This window comes from Antedon mediterranea, chromosome 6 (assembly GCF_964355755.1).
Source record: "Antedon mediterranea chromosome 6, ecAntMedi1.1, whole genome shotgun sequence".
Taxonomy (NCBI): domain Eukaryota; kingdom Metazoa; phylum Echinodermata; class Crinoidea; order Comatulida; family Antedonidae; genus Antedon; species Antedon mediterranea.
In genome coordinates, this window is record NC_092675.1 from 3646281 (window position 1) to 3669389 (window position 23109).

The 23109-nt window shown below is 30.6% G+C and overlaps 1 protein-coding gene across 2 annotated transcripts in view; it reads right to left on the reverse strand.

Annotated features, from left to right (window-relative positions):
* LOC140052012 (ADAMTS-like protein 1) overlaps positions 1-23109 on the reverse strand; it is a 44381-nt gene that overhangs the window by 7539 nt on the left and 13733 nt on the right. The window contains exons 1-8 of one of the 2 annotated variants that reach the window (XM_072097385.1): positions 18981-19147; positions 12751-12912; positions 11646-11876; positions 8983-9112; positions 8498-8745; positions 7860-7971; positions 1879-2008; positions 1253-1454 (exon numbers count right to left, since the gene is read on the reverse strand). In XM_072097385.1, coding sequence (XP_071953486.1) covers positions 1253-1454; positions 1879-2008; positions 7860-7971; positions 8498-8745; positions 8983-9112; positions 11646-11876; positions 12751-12912; positions 18981-19040 — 1275 coding nt within the window. In that variant the 5' untranslated portion in view covers positions 19041-19147. Of the gene's footprint in view, positions 1-1252; positions 1455-1878; positions 2009-7859; positions 7972-8497; positions 8746-8982; positions 9113-11645; positions 11877-12750; positions 12913-18980; positions 19148-23109 lie in introns of those variants that run through there. The other variant, XM_072097384.1, reaches the window with a different exon arrangement.

The window sequence follows — 23109 nt, forward strand, 5'->3', positions numbered from 1 at the left end:
TTACATAAAACAAAATAAATTAGAAAGGTTTTCGTTCTAGAACTATAGGATAATCATTCATGCTGTCTTTGATAAAAATAATATTTTTAAAATTCCAATCAAATGACGTCATGATAAATAAAAACAATAAAATCGTTGTATTGTCACAATATTATTGCTCTTACTAATCATGACGTCATTTGATTGGACGTGTGAAAATATCATTGTCATCAAAGGAAGCATAGATGGTTATTCTATAGTTCTAGAATGAAAAGTTTTTATATTTCTTTTGTTTTATGTATGAAAAATGCATATTTGTCTATTTATCGTCGGTCGTTATCATCCTAGTGTAAATGGGCCTTTAATGTTGTTTTTCCATTTAATTATATTTCAAAAGCATCATAGTGTAAATGGGCCTTAAGAATAGTGCTCTACACAAACAATGTCTTTGGGATTGGATTTTTGTTTTCAATCACAGGATCCTCAACCAGTAGTAATCATACTTTGTTAGTTGTCTTTGAATTATTTTTATTATATTGTTAATGTTTCTCTACTGAACAACTTTTGAAATCAATGCTTTAGCACTAAATGTGTCATTCAGTATCAAGACAGAATAAATAAATAAATATATATTCACAAGACAGAATTTAAAGTTAATTCAGCACATTATTTATAAGTTTTTAAGCTCTGGAGATAAAGAATACCAGTTAAAATCACAAAAAAAACAAACAAGAAAACAAGGTGTTTTTAAAAATAAATTACAGTATATAGGCAATTGTAGCTAGCATGTGTAATAAATATGGAACTAGTATGAAACAAAACATAATTAACTACATGCCATGTATATGCCATAAAATCTCAAGGTCAATATTTAAATAGAATGAAAAACGGAACATGGTTTTGTCGCTAACCGGAAAAACATTTTGAGCATTTTAAATGTATAAGTGACTCATAATAAGTCCAGGAGCCCAGGAAGAATAATTTGTTGGTACATTGTTTTATGTTTACTCTTTATATAAACATTTCCCACAAACTATATTGCTTAAGAATTTACAAATAATAGTCATAATACTAGTCTCCATGAAAATCAAACTTTTCAAAAAAGTCACAAAATTTTTTCTTTCCATTCAGGCCAGTTCAATTTGACAAAAAATTAGGATATCCTCCTGCAGTTAAAATTTACTCGTAATATTTTGAACAGCGTCTGCAATACTTTGTTTCCATTTGAAACATAGGCCTATTTTGACTAAATTATTCTCTCCATTATACTCACCTCAGACCAATTGCCAGTAAGCCAATGTGGGCAAGGTTGGGGGTTACATGTCTTCTGTGATGGAGGTCTTTGTCCTTGGCAAGCCTGGTATACCTTTGATATAGACTGACCATCAGGTAGATCCTGTGAGCAAGTTACTATACGTTGCTGTACCCCTTGACCACAGCTTGTTGAACAATCACTCCATGGATTTGTATGCCACCTGAAAAAGAAATCAGAAAAGATAATACACACTGTACTACTGTACATCAATACCTCGCAACAGACTCAGTAAAATGAAGATCTTTCTCATGTCTGTCAAGTGTGCTATCGGATGTACACCATAGAAGATTTCTTATTCTCACATGTTTCCTCATCTACATCATTGTAGTTTCTGCTATGCCTGTCATATGTATATATAAATGTACATAAGGATGTAGAAAAATGGCGGGTGGCAAACAATTTTCCACATTTAACTGTTGTAAATAAATCACTTTATCATGAGCAAGTAGATCATGAGTATTAGTAGATCACGGTCTAATTGATCGACTCTAAATATGAATCTACTAGGGACATTCTAACACACCATCTACATGTGTGGTAGGAGTTGCCTCACCAGTATACAAAATAATTCTTGATCCCCTTACCTTGGTGGACACACCTGGTTATTGCAATGTTCAAAGTTTTCTTTTGGTCTTTTACTTTGATCACAGAAGCTGTCATCCAATGCCTCTCCAGACTCCACACTCACACAACTGATTAAACTTCCTTTTTCACCTTTAAAAATGAAATGTAAATTTTTACAGCGAAAGACAACTTATTGTCTCTGAGTCTCTTATTTCCCTACGTAATTAGCATTGTTTATCACCCAAAAAAACTGTTTAAAAAATGTTTAAACAAGCTTAAAATCTAAACATTTCTTGGATTTTCAACCATGTAATACTGTACATGTGCTTATCATAAAGTTGTATAATTATTTAATTTATTAGTAATAGTGAATTTGGTACATCATATAAGCGAACACTTAACGTAAACAGACACTTTTTGTCACTACAATTTGAATGTCTCAAATATTTTTTTCTAATAATTTAGCGAACACGTGGAAATAAAATGTCTAAATATAATATTGTATTTATACTGAACATATTTAAACAATTTAATGAAATGAAAGAGCCACTTTTCTTTTCTTCGTACTTCACCTGTAGTAGGCCTATTTTAAAAAAAATTAATATTTGTATGCATATTTTAAAGTAAAACAGAAAAAACACAAAATAACAAAAACAAACACTTAAACTGAATTTCTACTTCCGAAATGTTAACTTTCACTTAATTGTAAATAACTATTATTGAATTATTCAACCATTTTATTGCCAATGAGGTTTTATTACTATTGATTTATGAGTGTAGTTAGAGCATGCTATAGTGATACTCTTGAGGGGCTATAAACCTTTCACATTGTCCTGCTTTTTAAAATTATTTAATTCAAACACATCAACATGCACACGTAAAATAGGCCCACACCCCAAGTAAATTGACCAATCATGATACAATGGATCATCGAAACTGTTCCTTGTGATTGGTCAACCACTGTGTTGTGCGTACACCATTGTGCAAGTGTGAACCAAACTTTACTACTATCAATCCTGAAAAAAAATCTACCATATAAAACAAACAGATGTGATATTAGCCAGTTGAAAGATAATTGGTATAAAATATAATTACAAAAAAAGTCGCTAGCTAAATTTTTCCGAGGTGGGGTAGGTTGGTTGATTCATTAGTTTGTGGGAGGTTTATTCAGTGTCAGTAATTTTGTGGTTACCAGGGATGCAATTTCATGCATGGTCAGCACTGTTCCTTCACTATCTTATTCATAATTTTCAACAAAGGCAGCTGATACGGTAATTTAAAAGTTACTTAACTTAAAGTTAACTTAAAATTAATTCTGTATTTATACATAGTCAAAACATATTTCTTAAAATCTTAAGATTTTAAAATTCTGATTTTCCTGAACCCCGATAAAAGGTTCTGTATTCAAATTATTTTTTATTATTTTCTATGCATTTAATTAAACACAATGTTAGTTAACAATTGATGAGGACAATTCTAATGCTATATAAAAGTGTGGCTAGGATGTAGATAAAATGTAGCTCTCTTCTCGGAGATAATAGGCCAATGTCAGTTTATCCAGGTAAGCTAGGCACAAAATAGACCAATTGTATCAAATGCAAAGAGCCATCAAAAAATAACCTTACATATTGTGAGAACCAACATGGTGCTTTCATTTTATTACTTTTGTGTTAACTGTTCTACAGTCTATAGGGTTTTACAATAAATAAATAAATAAATAAATTTCCAAGCTTTTTTTTTTAGGTGGATTAAAGTTAGAATCAGGATTTGAACCCAAGAACTTGTGACTGATGTTAACCCTACTAGAGTACCATTTTATGAGAACAATAGTGAGTAATAGGTGATATCTGACCACATTTGTGACTCTGCATTCAAATTAATCAATTTCAATAAATCTTCTTTTACTTTTGCTATGGTAATTTTCACATTTAATGAACCATGTACTCCTTGTATTTGTGACAATTAGATTAACGCTGTCCAATATTAACCACTGCACACTGTAATAACTTAAATAATGACTTTTAATAACATACAATAAAATACAGTAAATCCCTAGTTGACACTCTCGGGACCACAGAAATTGTCCTCTAAATAGGGGTTGGCTTCAGTGTTAAAACGTATATTTTGGTTTTCATTCATTTCATGAGAAAGTATCGGGGTGTCTTCTGAAAAGGAAGATGTTTACTGTACATAATATTTATAATATATAACAGTTTTTAATAATTTACTATTTTTAAGCCTCTCTGCATTTTAAAATCTTGGATTCAACCATGTATAAAATTGTATACATCATTCAAAATTAAAAATGTTTAATATTCCAATTTGACACATTTAATATTCCAGACATTTAAACTAGACTATTTAAATAAAAGGAGCTAATGCCATTGAAAAGGTGAATCAAACATTGAATAACCTTTTGTTTAACCATGGTATCTAAACTATGTTCAATTGTTTTCTACTTTGTAAAATTTATCATTTCTAATGACCAAAATAACAGCATGAGTAACCAGACTCTGTTACTTGATACTAAAAATGTCCAAATTACATATATCTTAACAGTTTTGATTTTATAAAACTCTGAGAAAATCACATACAAATTTGAATATACCATAAATTGGGGAAAAATGATATAATATTTCATATTTAAGTTTGATATGTGTTAGGCACATGCTTCCACATTGATGAAGTCAAGCTGGGACAGGTTAATTTACAGCCCAAGACCATATGGCTCAGATGGAAAACTTTGAAGATATTGCAACCTTGATATTATTATTAATAAATTTTAATGTTGCTGATTATTGAATAACATTGGAAAATATGGTAATTGTGATTAAAAACGAGAAAGAGGAAAAATGGATGAATGGTTCTGTCAATGAAATGATGTCAATAATTATGATAAGGAAAAGAGTGCAAATGTTGATAATCATAAAGAAAATCATGTAAAGATAAAATAGGATAAAATGTCTATAATCATTATAATGAAGAAAAGAAAAACAAGAAGACAAGTCATGGATTGACAAAGCAAACTTAAATAATGTTAGAAGACTTTCTTCTTTTTAAGTTGATAAAATCATAACAATGGAAAAGAATGATAATTATGATGATTGAATACTTTTAATGAAAGAAAGAGAATGATAAAAAAGAAAAAAGTTGAAAGACAATGATATCAGAAAACGCCTGCAAAATGAATTGTCCTCTTTCTCCATAACTTCCAATTACCTCTTCATCATAACAAAACAAAAACAAAACATTTTTACCATTATTTATAATGTATAGAAAGTTCATATTATATATAGTAAATTAATCAAGAAAAAGAATTAACTAAAGAAAAAAGAACTAACTCTTTTGAGCCATTTGTAAACACAAAATAATACTCTTACCAAACTGCCTTGTGACCCACTTCCCTGTAAATGATGAATCCACAACATTTTTAGAAACCACTGATACCACACAAATGAGAACAAAAATATAGCAAGTTTGCATTTCTAAATGTATTAGTCTTGTCTTCAAAATAATCTGGTGTAATCTTTTGTAAATCTTATAAATTGTATTAAAAGTTATCAGACTACCAAACAACATAGGCCTACTTATTGTAGGGCCACTGGGATTTTAACCAACATAAACAGAAAAACAATATCTTTGGTTGCGTAGACTAATAAAAAGGGTATTTACATATAAAGATATTAATATTAGTAGATCTATATTTAATATATTACAAGTGCAGACAAACATATGGTTTCCATTAAAGATCAGGAGATAATAAAGTAAAAACCACAAGAAGATAATTTATCTCATGCTTGATTAAATGCTAACTAAATATTCCAACACCCCTAAAGAACAAATGAAATAATCCATAAAACTTTTAGATTTAGAGAACCAATCAAAAGGGAGTAAAATGCTACTATGGTAACCTAGTTTGATTGCAATTTTCTAATATGAAACAAGGAATCCACTTCTTCAAAATAATGCAAAGATATTTTGTTTGAAAATATAAATTGTTTGGTGTCTGTAAAAATACAGAAGGTTAACAAAGACAAAGACACTGTTTGTCCTAATAATGTAATTTGATGTTTAAATTGTATGAATTTTGGCTGATTCAAAATCTGTATGCCGTGTGAGATCTTTGTCTCATATTATCAAGTAAGTGATCCAAATTGAATTTCTTGGTAAAACTAATAATTGTAACTGTCATTTTGTGTTGCAGCTCAAAAAACTGCACTATAACTACAAGTTAAATGTTGATAATGTTATTGTTACAGTATAACTCTAATTTCAGAATTCCCTTCACAGGTTTTTTCTACGGTTTCCATTTCCAAGAAAATAGAGGTAATTTATTCATACGTTCACCAGATATTTATTTTAAACTATTTTAGTTTCAAAATGTGTTACACTCTATAGCTACTGTAGCAATCAGGTTATTATTGTATGTCTCCTGTAGCAAACAGCTGCAAATTAAATCAAAGGTTGATATTATGTTATATAGATCCTTGCAGCAATGATCTTGGGTGGCAATTGGAATCATTTTTAACCCTCAGTCCATTGATCCAAATAGATGGCAAATTGCCATGCTGCATGTAAATATTCCTGGGAGTATTTCTAGCCCATGATATCAATGATTCAGATAACAAATTGATATCATGCAAGTTTACAGATGTATTGTCCCCGAAGAACATAAAACAATTAAGATTAATTAAATCAGACTTTGAATATTTTATTTTGAAGTTTTAATAAAGTTCACTTATAAAATGACAAAATAAATGGTTAAGTTCAACCAAAAACCATTAAAAACAATTATGTTACATTAAAATGGCATATTCAACCAAAATGTTGTTAATTATTTTTTCAGGGGGATTCTATCATAAATGTCATAAATATGGGACCTTCTTCATTTGAGTTTAGGTTGAAGTCACCTTCCTTATGCTGCAGATTTGCTGAAAATACAAAAGGCACTTTTGGTATATCTACAGAATTTCGGGACACTCCTGTTTAATAGGAGATTAAGGGAACACTTTCCTGTGAAACAAATGGGGCAATATATATATGTTTTAACACTACAGTCAACATCCTATTCAGAGGACACCTTGATTATGGAGAAACTTTATTGGATTCTAATTTATATTGTTTTGCTTTTTTATATTTTATTCATTCTATATTTTTAGACAGTTAAAATAAATGTATAGAAATAGATAGAAGTCAAAGCAAATAAATACGAGAATAAACAATTACAATCGACAAATTGCGAGAAGTACACATTGGTTTCACAGGGCGAGCATATGGCGAAGATATGTTTCCAATTAAACTATTGTAATTTAAAACTACCCTTGATCAAAATAAAAGTTTGAACATCTGAAATCACACTGAAATGTGTCAAGGCCGACTACAAATAAAATTTTAAAAGAAAATTCCTGGCGTGTCTCAATTTGTCAAATTGATGATTGGATTAAAATATCAACACTACTGAAAGCGGACAGACTCTGTCATTTGATTGCTTCAAGCACAAACAGAGGCAAGATGAAATCATCAGAAATATAATTTATGTAATCTTTAAACGGGATAGCTTAAGGTGAAAAAAAGTCATCATTAAATCACATAAATACTTCAAGTTAAAAGGAACCATTTGAAAATAAGTTTCACTTTCAACAATAGGTTTCACAATCTAACTAAATTAAATACGTTTTATAGTAAGACTTTAGCCAGATCCACTTTATAGGTTTTTAGTAGTTTTCACAATGTACATTTCTAATTTCATTTCATCTGAAGTGAAATTATTATGTACTGTAGTTTGTAAATGAATAAATTGAATCAGTCAAGTCTTATTTAATGTTACATGTTTAGTTTGCCCAAAGAGTTAAATGTTATACTTTTAATTCATAATTTAAAGTGTTATGTCCATTCTGAAAGATGGTAAAAGACTCCTGTCCATTCCGGTGGATGTTAAATGTACCCCTCCTTTAAACAAGCTGCCAATGGACAGGCTTTATTATGTGCCAATATTCCTTACCTCCATTGCAGGATACTGAACACTCAGACCAGCCTAACTCTTTCCAATAATAGCCTGCTGTGTAGTTATAATATACATATTCTAGTTCAGTTGCTGGAGACACAAACATAACCTACGAATGAGTACACAAAGCAAAAGTATTATATTAGAATTTTTTTCAATAAACAAAACATTCAGGAGGCGGAGTAAAATGAGATTTGTGTTTGAATTTTGTAATTTAAAAAAATCAATGAATGTGAAACAGTATGTAATAATAATAATTGGTTTAAAGATGTATCGCACCCCAAAACAAATAGAGATCACTACTGTATTTGAATAAGCCATTTTATAGTTGTAATAAAGTTATTAAAATAAAAAGATTGATTTCACTTACAAAATAAATCTTTTTCTTTAAATTACATGTGGATTTATCCAGTAAATATTTTTTTATATTTATTTTTGGTCATGCTTGAATGTGGTTTAAACTGTATGGATTTTATTTCTATAAGGTAATATTTAAAATCACTTTTTTATGGTTTATTGATAAAAAGAACATTAATTACGATGAACAAATAAAGTTTAAAATATTGAATAAGGATGGCTTGCCTCGCTTTTTGGAGTTTTTCTATTATCAGTAGTAATATGAATCTTACTCATACCGTTAACTGCATCGCATTTGGTATAGGTCCTTGAATTACAATCCTTTTCTTTCCTCTCCTTTCAGTCATATATCGTACTCTTGTCCCCGAGACCATGTACGTTCCTGCTCGGCTGGCAGGAGGAAATTGGTTCAGTCCACCGCGTTCTGCACCTAGCATTGTTCCTCTAACTCCTATGTAGTTATTTCCTCGATATCGAATCATTATATTTGTGGCTCCTTGGGGAAACGTATATACAACATCCACTCCTGTTTGATTGAAATTACACAAACCAAAAGTAGTAAATTTCGTGCCAGCTTACCTGGATAAACCAACAATAGCCCATGCTCTCCAGAAGGAGGGCTTAGATACAAAAGTAAAAAGTTCCAGAACACCCCTGTACCATAATGAACTAGTCCAACATACCACCATCATCATTTTCTTTTTTAACATGGAAGCATTAACACAGTGTTAATTTAAGATAGACAAGTATCATTTTCATTTACCTTGACTTTTACCACTTTTTAATTTGAAAGGTTGACCCTTGATTACTTGGCAGGTTTGTCCATTGCCGTTACATACTCCACATCGATCTAGTTTTGATATTGAATTCAATTGGCCGTCGCAACCTACAGGCTAAAAAAACAAATCATAATAGGCCTACCATAAAGAAATGTATATTTTGCTGGAGTCCAGCTTTAAAAGCTCTTTTTGGAAACGCCTATTCAGGGACACCACTATTAAGAGGTCACTTGTTAGGTCCTAAAGGTGTCCCCTTAATAGGAGTTTTGTATAGGCAAGATAACATAAAATAGTTGTTTGGTAATAAAGAAGTCATATTAATAAACACACATCAACATTTGTGTAGTAATGGACAGGCTTTGAAAACTTGTGCCTAATAGTTTCTTTTATTATAGCGCCCTCAATTTTAGAAAACTTTTAAAATGTTACAAACTTTATAAAACATGTATACAAATTGTATAGGTAAATAATTTTTTAATGGGTGGAGAAAAAAATAGTCAATTGGAAGACTTTCAAATTATTCATTAAAAAAATCACAAGATCAAATAATTTAAAAATTCTATAGACAATAGTTTGGAAATTAAGTTATAAGCATCAACATTCAAATTGAACAAAATAAGTAAAATTATTATGTCTACCAAATCTAATAGTGACTAATTTTGTTGAACATTTTTTTGTTGGTACTTTTAAGTCATTTGCCCTTTGGAATTGAATTGCACCACTTACATACTGCTGTGTGGTCACTAATTCACTGTAGAGGCAAGATAAAATATGCTGTTTTGTCACCTGTTTTCCACCTAATGAAACAAATTAACTTCAAAAGTGTTCTATTCCATATAATGTAAACCTTTGGGTTATTATTTTACAGCCAATTCAACAACGTTGGGTCTAACTAGTCTGAACTACTGTATACTGGCCATTATATGGTAAGGCTGACATTAAATCCAGTGCAGGGATTTAATTTGATCTCCACATGGCATTCTCACTCCTGAGGATGATCAAAGCATATTGATTGATCTGAACTTTGAGAAACTCAATAGTTATTTTCAGACTACACTACATACATGATGTACCGCAAACTTTATATCAAGTTTGCGGTACAAATCAAAATGTTTGATTTCACCAGGAAACCTTCAAACAACAAAGTTTTAACAAGTTTTTCCAATCAATTGCAACTGAACAGAGTCTGAATCAGTTTCTAGATAAAGTTCTATATTTTAAATTAAAGTTACAATTTACATTAATATTTACTTTGATAAAGGAAATCTATCTGTATGAAACTGTAGGGTGCTAAGTGTTTGTCTTTTATAATTTAAAGGTCAAACTAAAAACAATTTATATCAATGACCAAAAGTACTTAAAATATGCACCGCCTTAAGTCTCGGTCTAGTAATATGACAACTTTATAAAGTCATTATCCCATAGCCTAAAGGCAGAAGTGATAGGCAATGAATTAGTCACTGTTGCAACTCATTGGTATAGAACCCAGCAGGTCTATTTGCGCCCTAGCTTTGGGTCATAGAGAGTATTGGACAGTGTTTGGACAGCCTACGCCTAAAGATGAATGGAAATTAACATGCTGTGCTTCTTTTGGAAGGGGTGACAGAAAAACATCCTCAGAGAGCAATAGTATAATCTTATACAAAATACAATATTTTGTTTATCAACTAAACTTAAAACCTAATTTGAATAGTTGATTTCATTAAAACATGTGGGGGATGAATCTGACCACATCTAAATTAAACTATGTGAACATTTGCCAACTTTTCCATTACAATTAGATAGTAATATATTTCATACTATCAAATTTAATAGTGTTATTGACTTTGAGTTAGATTCTGCTAACCTAATAAAAAGCAATATTCTCAAAAGAAATTAACTGGTTATTGTAATTAAAGTAGATATTATTTAATAATCTAAAAGAGGAATTAACTCTACTAAAAACACTTTTCGTCGCTTGTCTGTCTAAGACATACGTTTTGTTCCAAGAAATTAATAGAAATGGGAACATAATAGCACGGATATAAAGGATTGATACATTCCTTTAATCAGTACGAGTGAATTTTGATACGTTTTTGGTACAGTACCTTGCTTGGTTCCATATTTACACATTATGGTAGCCAAAAAAAAAAACACCTCTGTTAATGCCTATTTATTAGACTAGAAAAAGCCAATTACTGTAACCTGTATCACAAAAAACCTACGGTAGTAAATGATGTATCCTCTGGTGGGGAGTTTAAGATGAATGATATTTCAAAAATATGCAGCGATAGATTTAAGAGGTGACATGCACACCATTTTATTTTATGTTTTAATCTAAAATGAAACATAATTTGTTTTTTTTTAATAAATTGCTAATGATAACCAAAAGCAAAATCCATTCACCAAGATCACACAAGATGCTCTACATACTCAAAATCTTTAACAATTACTTGGAAATGGAGTTGCTTTTACAAAAATAATCCAGAGATCTTACAATACCGTATTCGAAACCAATAAAATGGGATTGGAGCCTAGCACCTTAACCACCACACTACAACCACTTCTATCGGTTCCTTAATTTTTGATTTGCCTCTGAGCTGATCTATGTCATTCTGAACAGCTCAATATCATCAACAAAAAACAACAATATAACTAAAATATTTACCTCACATTTCCCATTTATACAAATATCTAACATATCAGGTCCACATAATGTGCCATCTAAAACTTTAGGTCCTTTTTGTTCAATCAATCCTGTTATTTGCTCTCGACATGTCAACGAACATCTAGCCATGCTGTCCGCAACAGCAAAAGCTGACCATTTTAAAAAGCCAGCATCAAATGCAGCGCATTGCTGGTCTCGGGTTATTTCTTCTTGTTCATTTTCTGTACATGGCTGTAAAGAATTTGAATATCACTTATTATTAATCATAATATATAGGAATTTTTATTTCATTTCATTTATTTATTTGACCAATAAACATTAAAATAATACAGAACAGAAACAAAGCACAATGGTCAGGGGCAACTAAAGCAAAAAAATTACTGTCAGTTGGTATAAACAAAGTCTCTGATGTGGTGATGGTCCAGATATCACTATACTGTAAATGCATCTTCTATTTAGCCGTCTCTTCTCACGACAGGAACAATGTGAACAAGTACACATTTCTACTGCACACTACCATATTTATTCGAATAAACGCTCCCACATCTCCACCCTTGAATATCACCCCAGGGCCTTTATTTATTTCATCGAATAATAATATTTGTAGTAGAATCCATTGATTGACATTATCTACAATTTACCAAGCATTTTGATACAATTTTTACTGTATATTATCACTTGTCGATATTAATTACATTGTATTTTTTCATATCTAGGGATATTTATTTGATTATACATGTTTACCATATTACACCCAAAAAAATAAACGCCTCCCCTAAAAACCCTCCTGAACAATGCCTCAGGGTGTTTATTAAAATAAATAAGGTCAGTAAATTTGTGTACACTGGTATCGCAGTATAGTTCTTAATATTTCAATAACAGTTGAGCAGAGCATTGAGCACGGCTGTAACAAAGTGATGACTACTGCGCCTTTATCTTAAAATACAATTAGCACTTATCCACAGGTCTACAATTTTAAAGTAGAGACATCTCTTCAATTAAGCAATTAATGCACATGCTTACTCACTTGAAGTGTAAGTAACTACATAAAGGCCACTTATACAAAAATAATGATAATAATCTTATTTTAAATATTTATAATTACCTGTAAATTGCAAGTTTTATATGTAATTAGACCAGCTGACGGGCAGGCACCCCGTGCACATCCCCTCGCTCGGAATGATAATCCTCGACCACATTTTTTAGAACATGGCACCCAATTTTCCCATTCTGTATAGTTATATGTAGATGGATCTGAACTTGAAACCTAAAAAAAAATGAGTTGCTTTAACTTAATACATTTTTCAGTTAAGTTTAAATGTTAACAGAAAAGATTTTAATTTCAAAACTCAATGATAAAAAATAATTTATATTCATTTTTATTTGTCGAATCAGTATACACAGACATACAATAAGAAAACCTTCAAATGCAAATACAATTCAAAATATACAGAAGAGTATTATATCTTCTGATTTTTTTATTTATGAATAACAATTAAGAACAAAAATAATGAGAAAATGTAACTATAGAATTAATAATGAATTAATATATAATGAATTGAAAATGGAATAATCCAAATTAACTGGTTAATAAATGTATTATTTCCACAACGAGTAAAAGAAAATTTGACCTTCGCTGGTATTCAAGTCAGCATGGGTCTATCCTATCTTAGAGTATCTATATATAATATCAGATATACAATATCATATAATGAGGTCAAATCAACATTATAAAACATAGACAGAGGATGTCAGAGTCGTAAAGAAATATTAATCAATCAACAATAGAAATATGAATAAAGTTCAATAGAAATGTGAAATAGTTCAATACTTATCAATTTCCAGAAATAACTTCCAATTACGCTAAATTGATATAATAGTGATAGTTCATTCTAAAGCTTGGTTCCCACCAGGGTAACGCAAGGGCGTAACGCAACGTAATGTGATTAGACCAATCACAAGCGATAGATTATTCGCACAATCGCGTGTGATTGGTCAACTTGCTTATGTTGCATCCTAGTGGGAACCAAGCTTTATATAGAGCTAAGCTCCTATCATCTGCCCTAGAATCCACCCCAGGTGAATACCTAGCAGTAAGTTTTTTTTGTTATGCTAAAGGGGTCGCATTTTCCTGTCTTCTATAGGTAAAAATATAATACACTATGCTCGAGAGTAAAAATAGGCATTTATTTTTATTATGTGACTTACAATCGTCCAATCAAATGACAGGAATCTATTTAGGAGTAGATCATATCATTCTGTATTATAGCTCTTCATATAAAATCATTTACGATATCATAATTGCTGAAGCTAGAGGCACACCTTTATCTAAATTAGCAACTGTTGAGAAACTATTTCTACTAGCTGAGTTTCATCGCAACAAAATTGTTGAAAAACTGTTGGTTTTATTTTCTTTAATCAGCTGCTCACTTAGGCCCTCGCAGCCAAGAGCGTGAAATATTCGTTTGATAAACAGGTGCACTATTGAGCATGCTCAGTTTGATACCGTTAAGGTGTAACAAGTCAATTCATCGAGGGAGCGTTATAACAGCTTTGTGAAACAGTTCATGAACTTGGAAAAACATTCCAGATTAAAATAACTATACATCAAATATGATATCATTATCAGATATACTGTAGTATTAATAAAAGAATCTGAACAAGGCCTTTAGAAACAGTAGCTGGATATCCATTAAGATACTAATAAATAAATAAATAAGTAAAAGTATAACAAACTTAATAACAAACGTCCAAACTTCTTGAATAAATCAATCCTTCGTCAGGGCTATGAGAGTATTATAGAAAAGTTGATATAACATATAGTAATTTGTAAAATGTAAGTTTCCATTCTAATATTTTAGATTAAAATTAAAGCGTTTCTTTTATCTTGTTATTGTTACAGTGTTGAGGAGTATTACGTATGATTTAATGGAAACTTGCTAACTAGTAAAAAGTAAAATTTAAATTAATTTCATTCTAAAATTTTTGTTTACATATTATTGTGATATGTTGATATAAAGTTTGCGTTATACCACGTATATTAGTTCTGAAAAGAACTTGTTGAGGTACTCAACGTTTCGATCAATGCTTTGATCGTCCTGAGAAAACTTGATTTCGCCATGCAAACCTTCAAACAATATTATTGTGATAGAACTTTAGGATTCTTAGCCCAGGGTTAACAGGCTAAGGGGTTAATTTTTACATTGTATACTAGGTAGATAAATGCTTCATTCCAATTTGAACTAGATATACTGTACAGGGGAACACACAAACATAGCCTGCATAAAATGTTTACATTAAATAAAATAAGATGATGAATGTAGATAGAAGAAACATTACAATTTGCAAATAATATAATATTGAGGCTTACACACACATGGTTTAAATATGGGACGAAAAAGTGAGGAGACTTGTTTCCGTACACACAGAAGCAACAAGGGAACGCAGACTAGTCCATAGTTGACACACAGGAAGTGGTTTAAATACGCCGTTTTAAAAAACAAATTGATTCACAGCTGATAGGACAACATTTTAGGGAATTTTCATGCTCTTTTCTCAATCCAGATGGTGCTATAACAGTGTGAATTAGTCACAGCCATGAAACCAGTAAAACAAAAACTATTTTGAAGCAGATTTGTAAACTATTAGGAAAAAATTAGTTACAACCGGAAAAAGGTCAACAAACTACACATTTTATCTAAACTTTTACCTGATTTTAAACAAATTAAAATTAGGAAACCAGATTCATTCTCATCCTGTTTTGTCGGTAATGGTAGACTATGCAAAATAAATTGCAACTACTGAGAAAACTATAAAGGGAAACCATTTACAACTAAATAAACAACCTCTTGTATTGATATACCGGTACTTGCCTTTGTAATACTATTTTTTAAGCCTTGTCTACACTATCAAACTTTATGTGACCAAAAAATGTGATGTGCCCGACCAACTAACCGTGGTTAAATTAAACAATTCATAGCTCTATGATAATCAGCAATTTCATTATATTATAATAATAATATTCTGGATTTATATAGCGCGTTGTGAAACCTTGTGCGCTGTACAAAAACTAATACAAAAAAACCCAAACAAAGTGTATATATTCCATTTTAGAAATAAACTACTGTGTTTATATCCTAGAGTTACAAAATAGATTTGGTAAAGGTACCATGAAATTGGAATAAGCTATAGCCTCGTTAAGCATGAACTTGAAATAGCCTTAGGATGGTATTAAACATTGATCTTCGGTGCTCTAGTCCTGTTAATAGGGTTCAGTTATTTTTCACCTAATAATCCTTTGAGAGCAACAACCATACCAAGGTATTTCAACTTGGAAAATTTTCAGTTGAACCTCTGAAATAATATGTTATGTTTTGATCTGTATCATTCATGGACCCAAGGGGGTTGGGGTTACTTTAAAATAGCCCATTGGGCAAGTGCAGTAGATCTGTATTGGCTGAAATCAACATAAGCATTGTTCAAAAGACTGTTGTACTTAATAAAACATGACCAAACGGGCCAGTAACTGAGTAACCTCTACAGGGCAATTATGGATTTTACTCGCCATCGGCCAGTGGACCTATGCTAAATCAAACATTGTAAGACCCAAATCAAAATAGCCACCCACAGTTATGCATATTTTTATAAAAGTTAAAATGCTCTATAATATATTTAGCGAAAAAAGTTCTTTTAAGTTAAAATTTCTCTTTTCTTTATTTTAAGTACTTATCTTTATCAATCAAACATTTTTGCAGACAATGAAGAACTAATAGGTTTAATGTGACAAAAAGTGGAAAAAGAGGTATATACTGTATCAAGAACATGCAAATATACACAATATATATATATATATGAACAATGTCCTTAAATATCTCTTGATAGCCCATTCCATGTGCAAATAAGTTTTTAATTTATTTTTAAAACGCCAAAAAGATTTATATCAAAAAAGCATAAATGAGTGATTATTATTTTTTTTTTTACAAAAACACAGAACAGTAAATCTCATGGTAATTATTTCAAGAAGTTTTTGTCGTCAGCGGGTCTTGCTTTGAAACATTCTCGTTAAATAATGATTAATAACATGTGGCTGCTTTTGAACTTAGTCACCTTCTAATGCCAAATTCTTTAAAAAATAGGAAGATGAATCAATTATCAATTTAGAAGAGGACACTCAATAAAATGGGTGTGTAGGCTTGTTGAAATTGAATAAATTATTGCACCACATTGCAGTACATTGATGATATTAAATATAGAGTAGAATATTTAGAGGAGACCCTATTCAGGATACCTAGTCCCCATTCAGGGGACACCACTATTCAAGATATACCTTGTTAAGCTCTGTCTACACTATCAAACTTTATGCGACAAAAAATGTGATGTGATGAGGTCATATCACTACCATATTTGGGCATATCAATACCATATTTGGACACATCAAACTTTTTTTGTCAAACTAGTTTGATAGTGTAAACAGAACTTAAGATCCCTTTTTATGATGTTTAAAAATTAATTTTAGATTTTTATTTATTTTTTATTGTTCTGTTTTGGAAATTGAATAAAATAAAAATACAAATGCATGCCAATGAATTAGAAGTATTCAAAATGTGTAAGGGTCGTCACTCTGAATGATGATATAGTACACTGTACAGTTTCCAGAAAAAATTAAATAGATTTTAAAATCCTGGAAAACAAAGATTAAATCAACACATGAAACTGATTAAAGATACGGTTCACTCAGTGTTAATTTAATATTTGATATAGACAATTCACAGACATTTATCAGCACTTCAGAAGGACCGTGCTGCAGCCAAAGGCTACAATATTGTAGTCTATCCACTTATTGTCATGCCTAAGGCAAAATTCAGGGTCAAAATATTAATTTTTTTATAAATTATCTGCTACATGATAGATTTGTTACACAATGACTTTCATATAAAAAAACAATGTGACACAAATCTTTCATGATCAAACACTAAGAATAGTGACAATTTCTGTAATTGAATGACACCTTGATGTTGTGACTTCCTGTGTTACTTCATTTTAAAGCTCTTGCCCTAACATTTTAGTTAAACAAAAACATATTTAACTTTCGGAAAGTTCTTTTTTATTTATGTTTCTTTATTTTGTAAATATATTAACTTTTTTGTAAGAACAGTTGAAGATATTCTTTTTATTGGATTGGGAACCATAATTCTCTGCCATGTAAACATTTTTAAGTAAAATTTTATACAAACAGGTGAAAGTATCATTTGCAAGATAAGAATTCAACAACGGTATCATGGTGGTAACTGTTTTGAAGTTAATGAAACAAATTAGATGCCTAACACGAAAGTAGATTATTCGATACTAGGTTACTTAAACTAAGGAATTCTTACGTACCAAGTGTTACTAACGGTATGCTGGTCGACACTAAACTGATGATGTAATATGGGTCAGGAACACGATCAAAACAAAAATTTACCATTTTTAATACACTTCCATATAACCTTTTACCCTAGCCCAAAAGCTGTACTTTCCTGTTCCCCTTCCTAGGAAAGTGCCATTTTCCCTGAGGAGTTGTGGGATTAGATTCAGAATCAATAGCAATTGTTGGATAAGATATTTTTGAAACATAAGGCAAACAACACAGGAAACGTTATTGATGAAAAAAATGTAGTATGAACACCCTATCATTATAGACCATTTGGGAGTTAATTTTAAATCCATAATGGATAAAACAAAATTAATAAAAAAAATAAAATAAAAAATTTTCAAATAAAACGGCCAACTATCTCCAAATAATTATATTACTCTCAATTTTATAATTTTTTTTTTATTTCGAATTTGTTTTTTTGCGATGCAATGTAATTTAAAGTTTAATACAACTTTTGTAGCAAATATTAAAGTGAGAAAGTTATGACATAGATCTAGTAAAATGCAGAGGAGTCAAGCAGTACACAGTAACATAATACATCATGAAGGTCTGAGCCACACAGGAAATTCAATAACTATACAAAAAGCAATTATGTCAACATGCTAACTGTATGGTTAGGTAAACCAAATAGAGTACCGTATGAAGATGGACAAATAAAATATCATTTACAGTAGTAAGTCTGTGGAAATGCAGAATGACAAGATCTTAAAATATTTTAATACTATTCATTATTATTAAGTATCATCAGCTTATTACATTGTATTAAATATTTAAAGATATATTTACATTTATTATTAACATACTGTATAATTAGTATAATTATAAAGGATGGGTGGAAGTAGGCAGACACCCATACCTTCAAAGTTTTACACCTAGAAAGCATTATTGCATTTTACTTCCCACCTAGAAAAAAAAATTCTTACCAAAAAAAACAATGAAAATCCTATAACAATTAATAACTGCACACCATACAGAAGATCCATATTAAGGCAAGGTTAAAATTATTGTCTCGCACAAAAAAAATAAATGAAAGTAATATTTAGAATTTCTCCTTCATCCTAAAAGAGTTTCTTGTCTATATCCTTCTCTGTAGCTGACATTCTAAATATAACCTAATAGGTATACATATCAGTTAGTTATTGTTGCTGATAATGCCCATGCAATATCCGATTGCTGATAGGCTGGTGGTGTTCTGACATTGTTAAGTATTGGCCAATCAGAAAGCCCAACTGAAAATATAATACTTTCCAAACTTTATATATACAATTTTACATAAATCTTGACAGTTTTGACCTACTGTATTTTTAAATATTGTTTAAGTAATCTTTTAATTTAAAAATCCCATATTGATAATTATAATATTCTACATTTTAAGTACCATTTTTTTTAAAATCTTCTCTCCACTTTACTTTAGATATTGACTGAATTTGCTTATATCCCAATGAGATCTGCCACAATTAACATAGCTTAAAACAAATGTTTGCTTCTTTAAAAACAAAATGACATTTTTGTGAACATTATTGTTTAATATTTATTAATTGAAAATCAGAAACAGCCCTTTAATGACTGAAACATGTTTGTGTAAATTTGACGCCAATATATCCTACATGGTTGGTTTGTATCATATATTAAGATTACGTTTCTAAACCTAATAAAAACAATGAATTACCCCCAGGAGATGTTTGTAAATCACAGAGTTGGAAGGCATGTAATAAATCTAGATAGATTGAATATCTTTGGCAGTAGAATAGGTATTGTTTCCATTTGAAGACAAACAACTTCTGACATTGATTTAATAACAGCTGAAAAACCCTTCCTCTGCTGTGAAAATAATTTAATAAAATTTAATATCATAGTGACCAAATATGGCATAATTAGGCTTTTTGGCTTTATTTTGACCAGTTTAACATTATAGTCGAACCTCTATTAAGGGGACACCTCCGTTAATAGAGAATGTCTCGTGATTAAGAGTTGGTCATATTGTTAAAACAAATATTGCACCTTGTTTGTTCCACTCAAGGGGTGTCCACCACACATAAGGAAGTCCCAAAGGAGGTTCTACAGATGTTTTTTTTCAATATAATAGAGCATGATTTTTCAAAAGCATCTATTTCCAACATTCTATTGGTATAAAGGTTTCAAAGTGACAAAGTACTTAACTTGCTATAAAGGTTTCAAAGTGACAGAGTACTTAACTTGCTATAATTAATTTCAGTATTCTTTTTTACACATTACATCAAACATTCATTCTTCCGTTGCTATGATGTTTCTGAGCCTGACAGTGTTTTAGTTGCTTGTTGCGTCATGAAAACAAAAGACCAACATGTCATGTTTATACACTTCTTTCGGGAAGACTCCAGAAACAGGCCTTTTCATGATGTGGGTTGTTGATTTGTCTATAAATATTTTTTGGTCGGGGATTTCCAATAATTCAATGGCAAATAATAATTTTGTGTAGTTTTTAGCATTTATCACCATTTCTGTACGTTTGTAATTGGGCCAAATTTCATTGTAATTATGGACGTTCCATAAGAAGACAAGAGTAAGGATCTCAGTAAAGTTCAACAGGGTGAATTTAATTTAGCAGATAAAACATGTTCACTTGGATAATAAATAGGCTTATTAATGAACTATAAAGCATATTAAGTTACTGTATCTAAACTTGGAATGAATTCATCAAACTTGCATTGTTTTCTTGGTACTTGAACTTTGATCAAGTTGCGCTATATTGTTTTTACGCGTCAACAAACTTGGAATGACCGCAACGCTTATGCTCTACTTACAAGCAATGGCTTTGGGGAATCAGCAAAAAAAGGATCAGGTATACAATGAAGAAAAAATGCCAACAAATTGCTAACGTTAAACATTAACAATCAAATATGATAATATAACCTGTTATACCATCACAAACAAATTCAACTTTTATACAGAGTGTACTCAAAAAGTTCATTTCAGGTATAGATGTGGTACTGTACTGTGTGTAAAAGGTAACAAAAAATACTGTAAGATTCATGTTACTAGCTTTATTAACATCAATTAACAACAGCACATTGTTTGTATTTTGAATGGTTTAATTGGTTTGAATTTGTCATTATTATTTTAATTAATTTTAAGATATTTTTTTTTTACGCAGACTCCACCTTGTATAGTATGTCACATTGTAGTATCCAAATAAAACGTTTATATATAACATACAGGTATAATATTGCATAGTCATCATTTCTTTCCTTTTTTTTTTCTTTGAAAACATAGTTCTTTTAACTTTGCACGATTCTTTGAAAATGCTATTTACTTAATACATATCTTGCTCTGTGAGTGCATTTAATAAAACGCAGATGCACAATTGGTAACAGATAGGATATTGCCTCAAGGTAGCACCCCGACACAACTAAACAAGCCGGCCAAACTTGGCATAACACATAACAGTTAATAACAGTATCATATCTATTGATTCTCTAAAAATGCACCTTGGTGCTAAACACAACAACTGCTGATCTCCTCTTGTTGCTGTGTTATTGTTTAATTATGAAATTCCTGTGTTAAACACCGCGGCTGTCAGATGCGAATCTGTAACATGGGTAATAACGGAATGTACTCGTAAACTTTGGGGGTCTAGACAAATCGTGATACTAAAGATCAAAGGAAATGTTCAAAACCAAATATTACCAATCAAACCACAATACAATAGTTGATCTTGAATTTTCCTGAAGGCAATGTATTGCATTACTTAGGTATTTTATTAGCATTTTTTTTAAACAAAACCATAAAATGGATACAATTTCCGTTTTTGATCAAACTTTAAAGCTCAGGTACAGGCATGAATTTTAAATATAATATCTGGTTAATTGTACATAAATCAAATATTTGTAACAAAAATCAAGACGAAAAAACATGAATTTCCCTTAATATGGTCAAATACAAAATTTAGCAATATTCTGCCATAAAAACCAGGAAGAATTTTGTTCAGTAGTTAGGTAGTTAACCTAATGTAATAACATGTCTGGTGACTCCCTAGAAGGTGAAAAAAGATGGTGGATATACGGTGGATAATTTTTGCTATAGCATGAAAACAAAAATCGGAAGTTGAATAAAAATACCAGAAATGTAAAATTCAAGTTATATTACCTATATTTAGTCATCCGATAACATTTTTTACCACACCGTTTAGTTTTCATAGCTTTTTAAAATGCTTCTCTATTTACAAAATTTGTGTACAAAAGAATAGAGATTTTACTGTGTAATTTGAACTATCCCCCACTGATAAGAAAGTGCTTATTTTCAACAAGCTGTGTAACACAAATAAAATCCCAAAAATGATGAAACATAGAGGAAACTATTATAGATCGAGGATTATTGGAATGTATGATCAATAGAAATTTTGTGCTCGCACCTGGCCTTTAAATTTCATTACCTATACTATATCAGACTGCAAAACCAGAAAATTTTGCGAATAAATTACATTGGCCATTTTTAGACAAAAAACTTTCACAATGCATGTACAGTACTCTGTACTAATACAGCATCCTTAAATATTTTCTGACTCTATCCAATATAATAATATTCTACAATACTGTACAAGAGTAAATACAAGAGGTTGATTTTGGATATTTGACATTTGTCTGTGTTATTATTATTGTACAATTGTATTTTAAAATCACTTTTATATAATTGAATGTACAGCTCTAATAAAAAGAAAGTATTGCTCTTAGTGTATCTTCTATGAATCATAGGTACAGAGGATATAGGATTCTCACTCATAACCACATAGTTGACCATTTAATTCTTACACTCCCTCAAAATATCAAGTATTAAATTAAATCCATTCATTCAACACTAACACATTGAGTTACTTTCAAACTCTAAACTTTTATTTATAGTAGGTCTACTAGCAAAGATAACCCTCCTCGTGAGCATTTCCCAGTACAATTCCAGTCATTTTAATACACCGGTGTTCAACCAATACCAACACACTAACCCTATGTATTCAACCAATACCGAAACACCATATAAACTCCATTATGTGTTCAACGAATACCGAAACACCAACCCTAT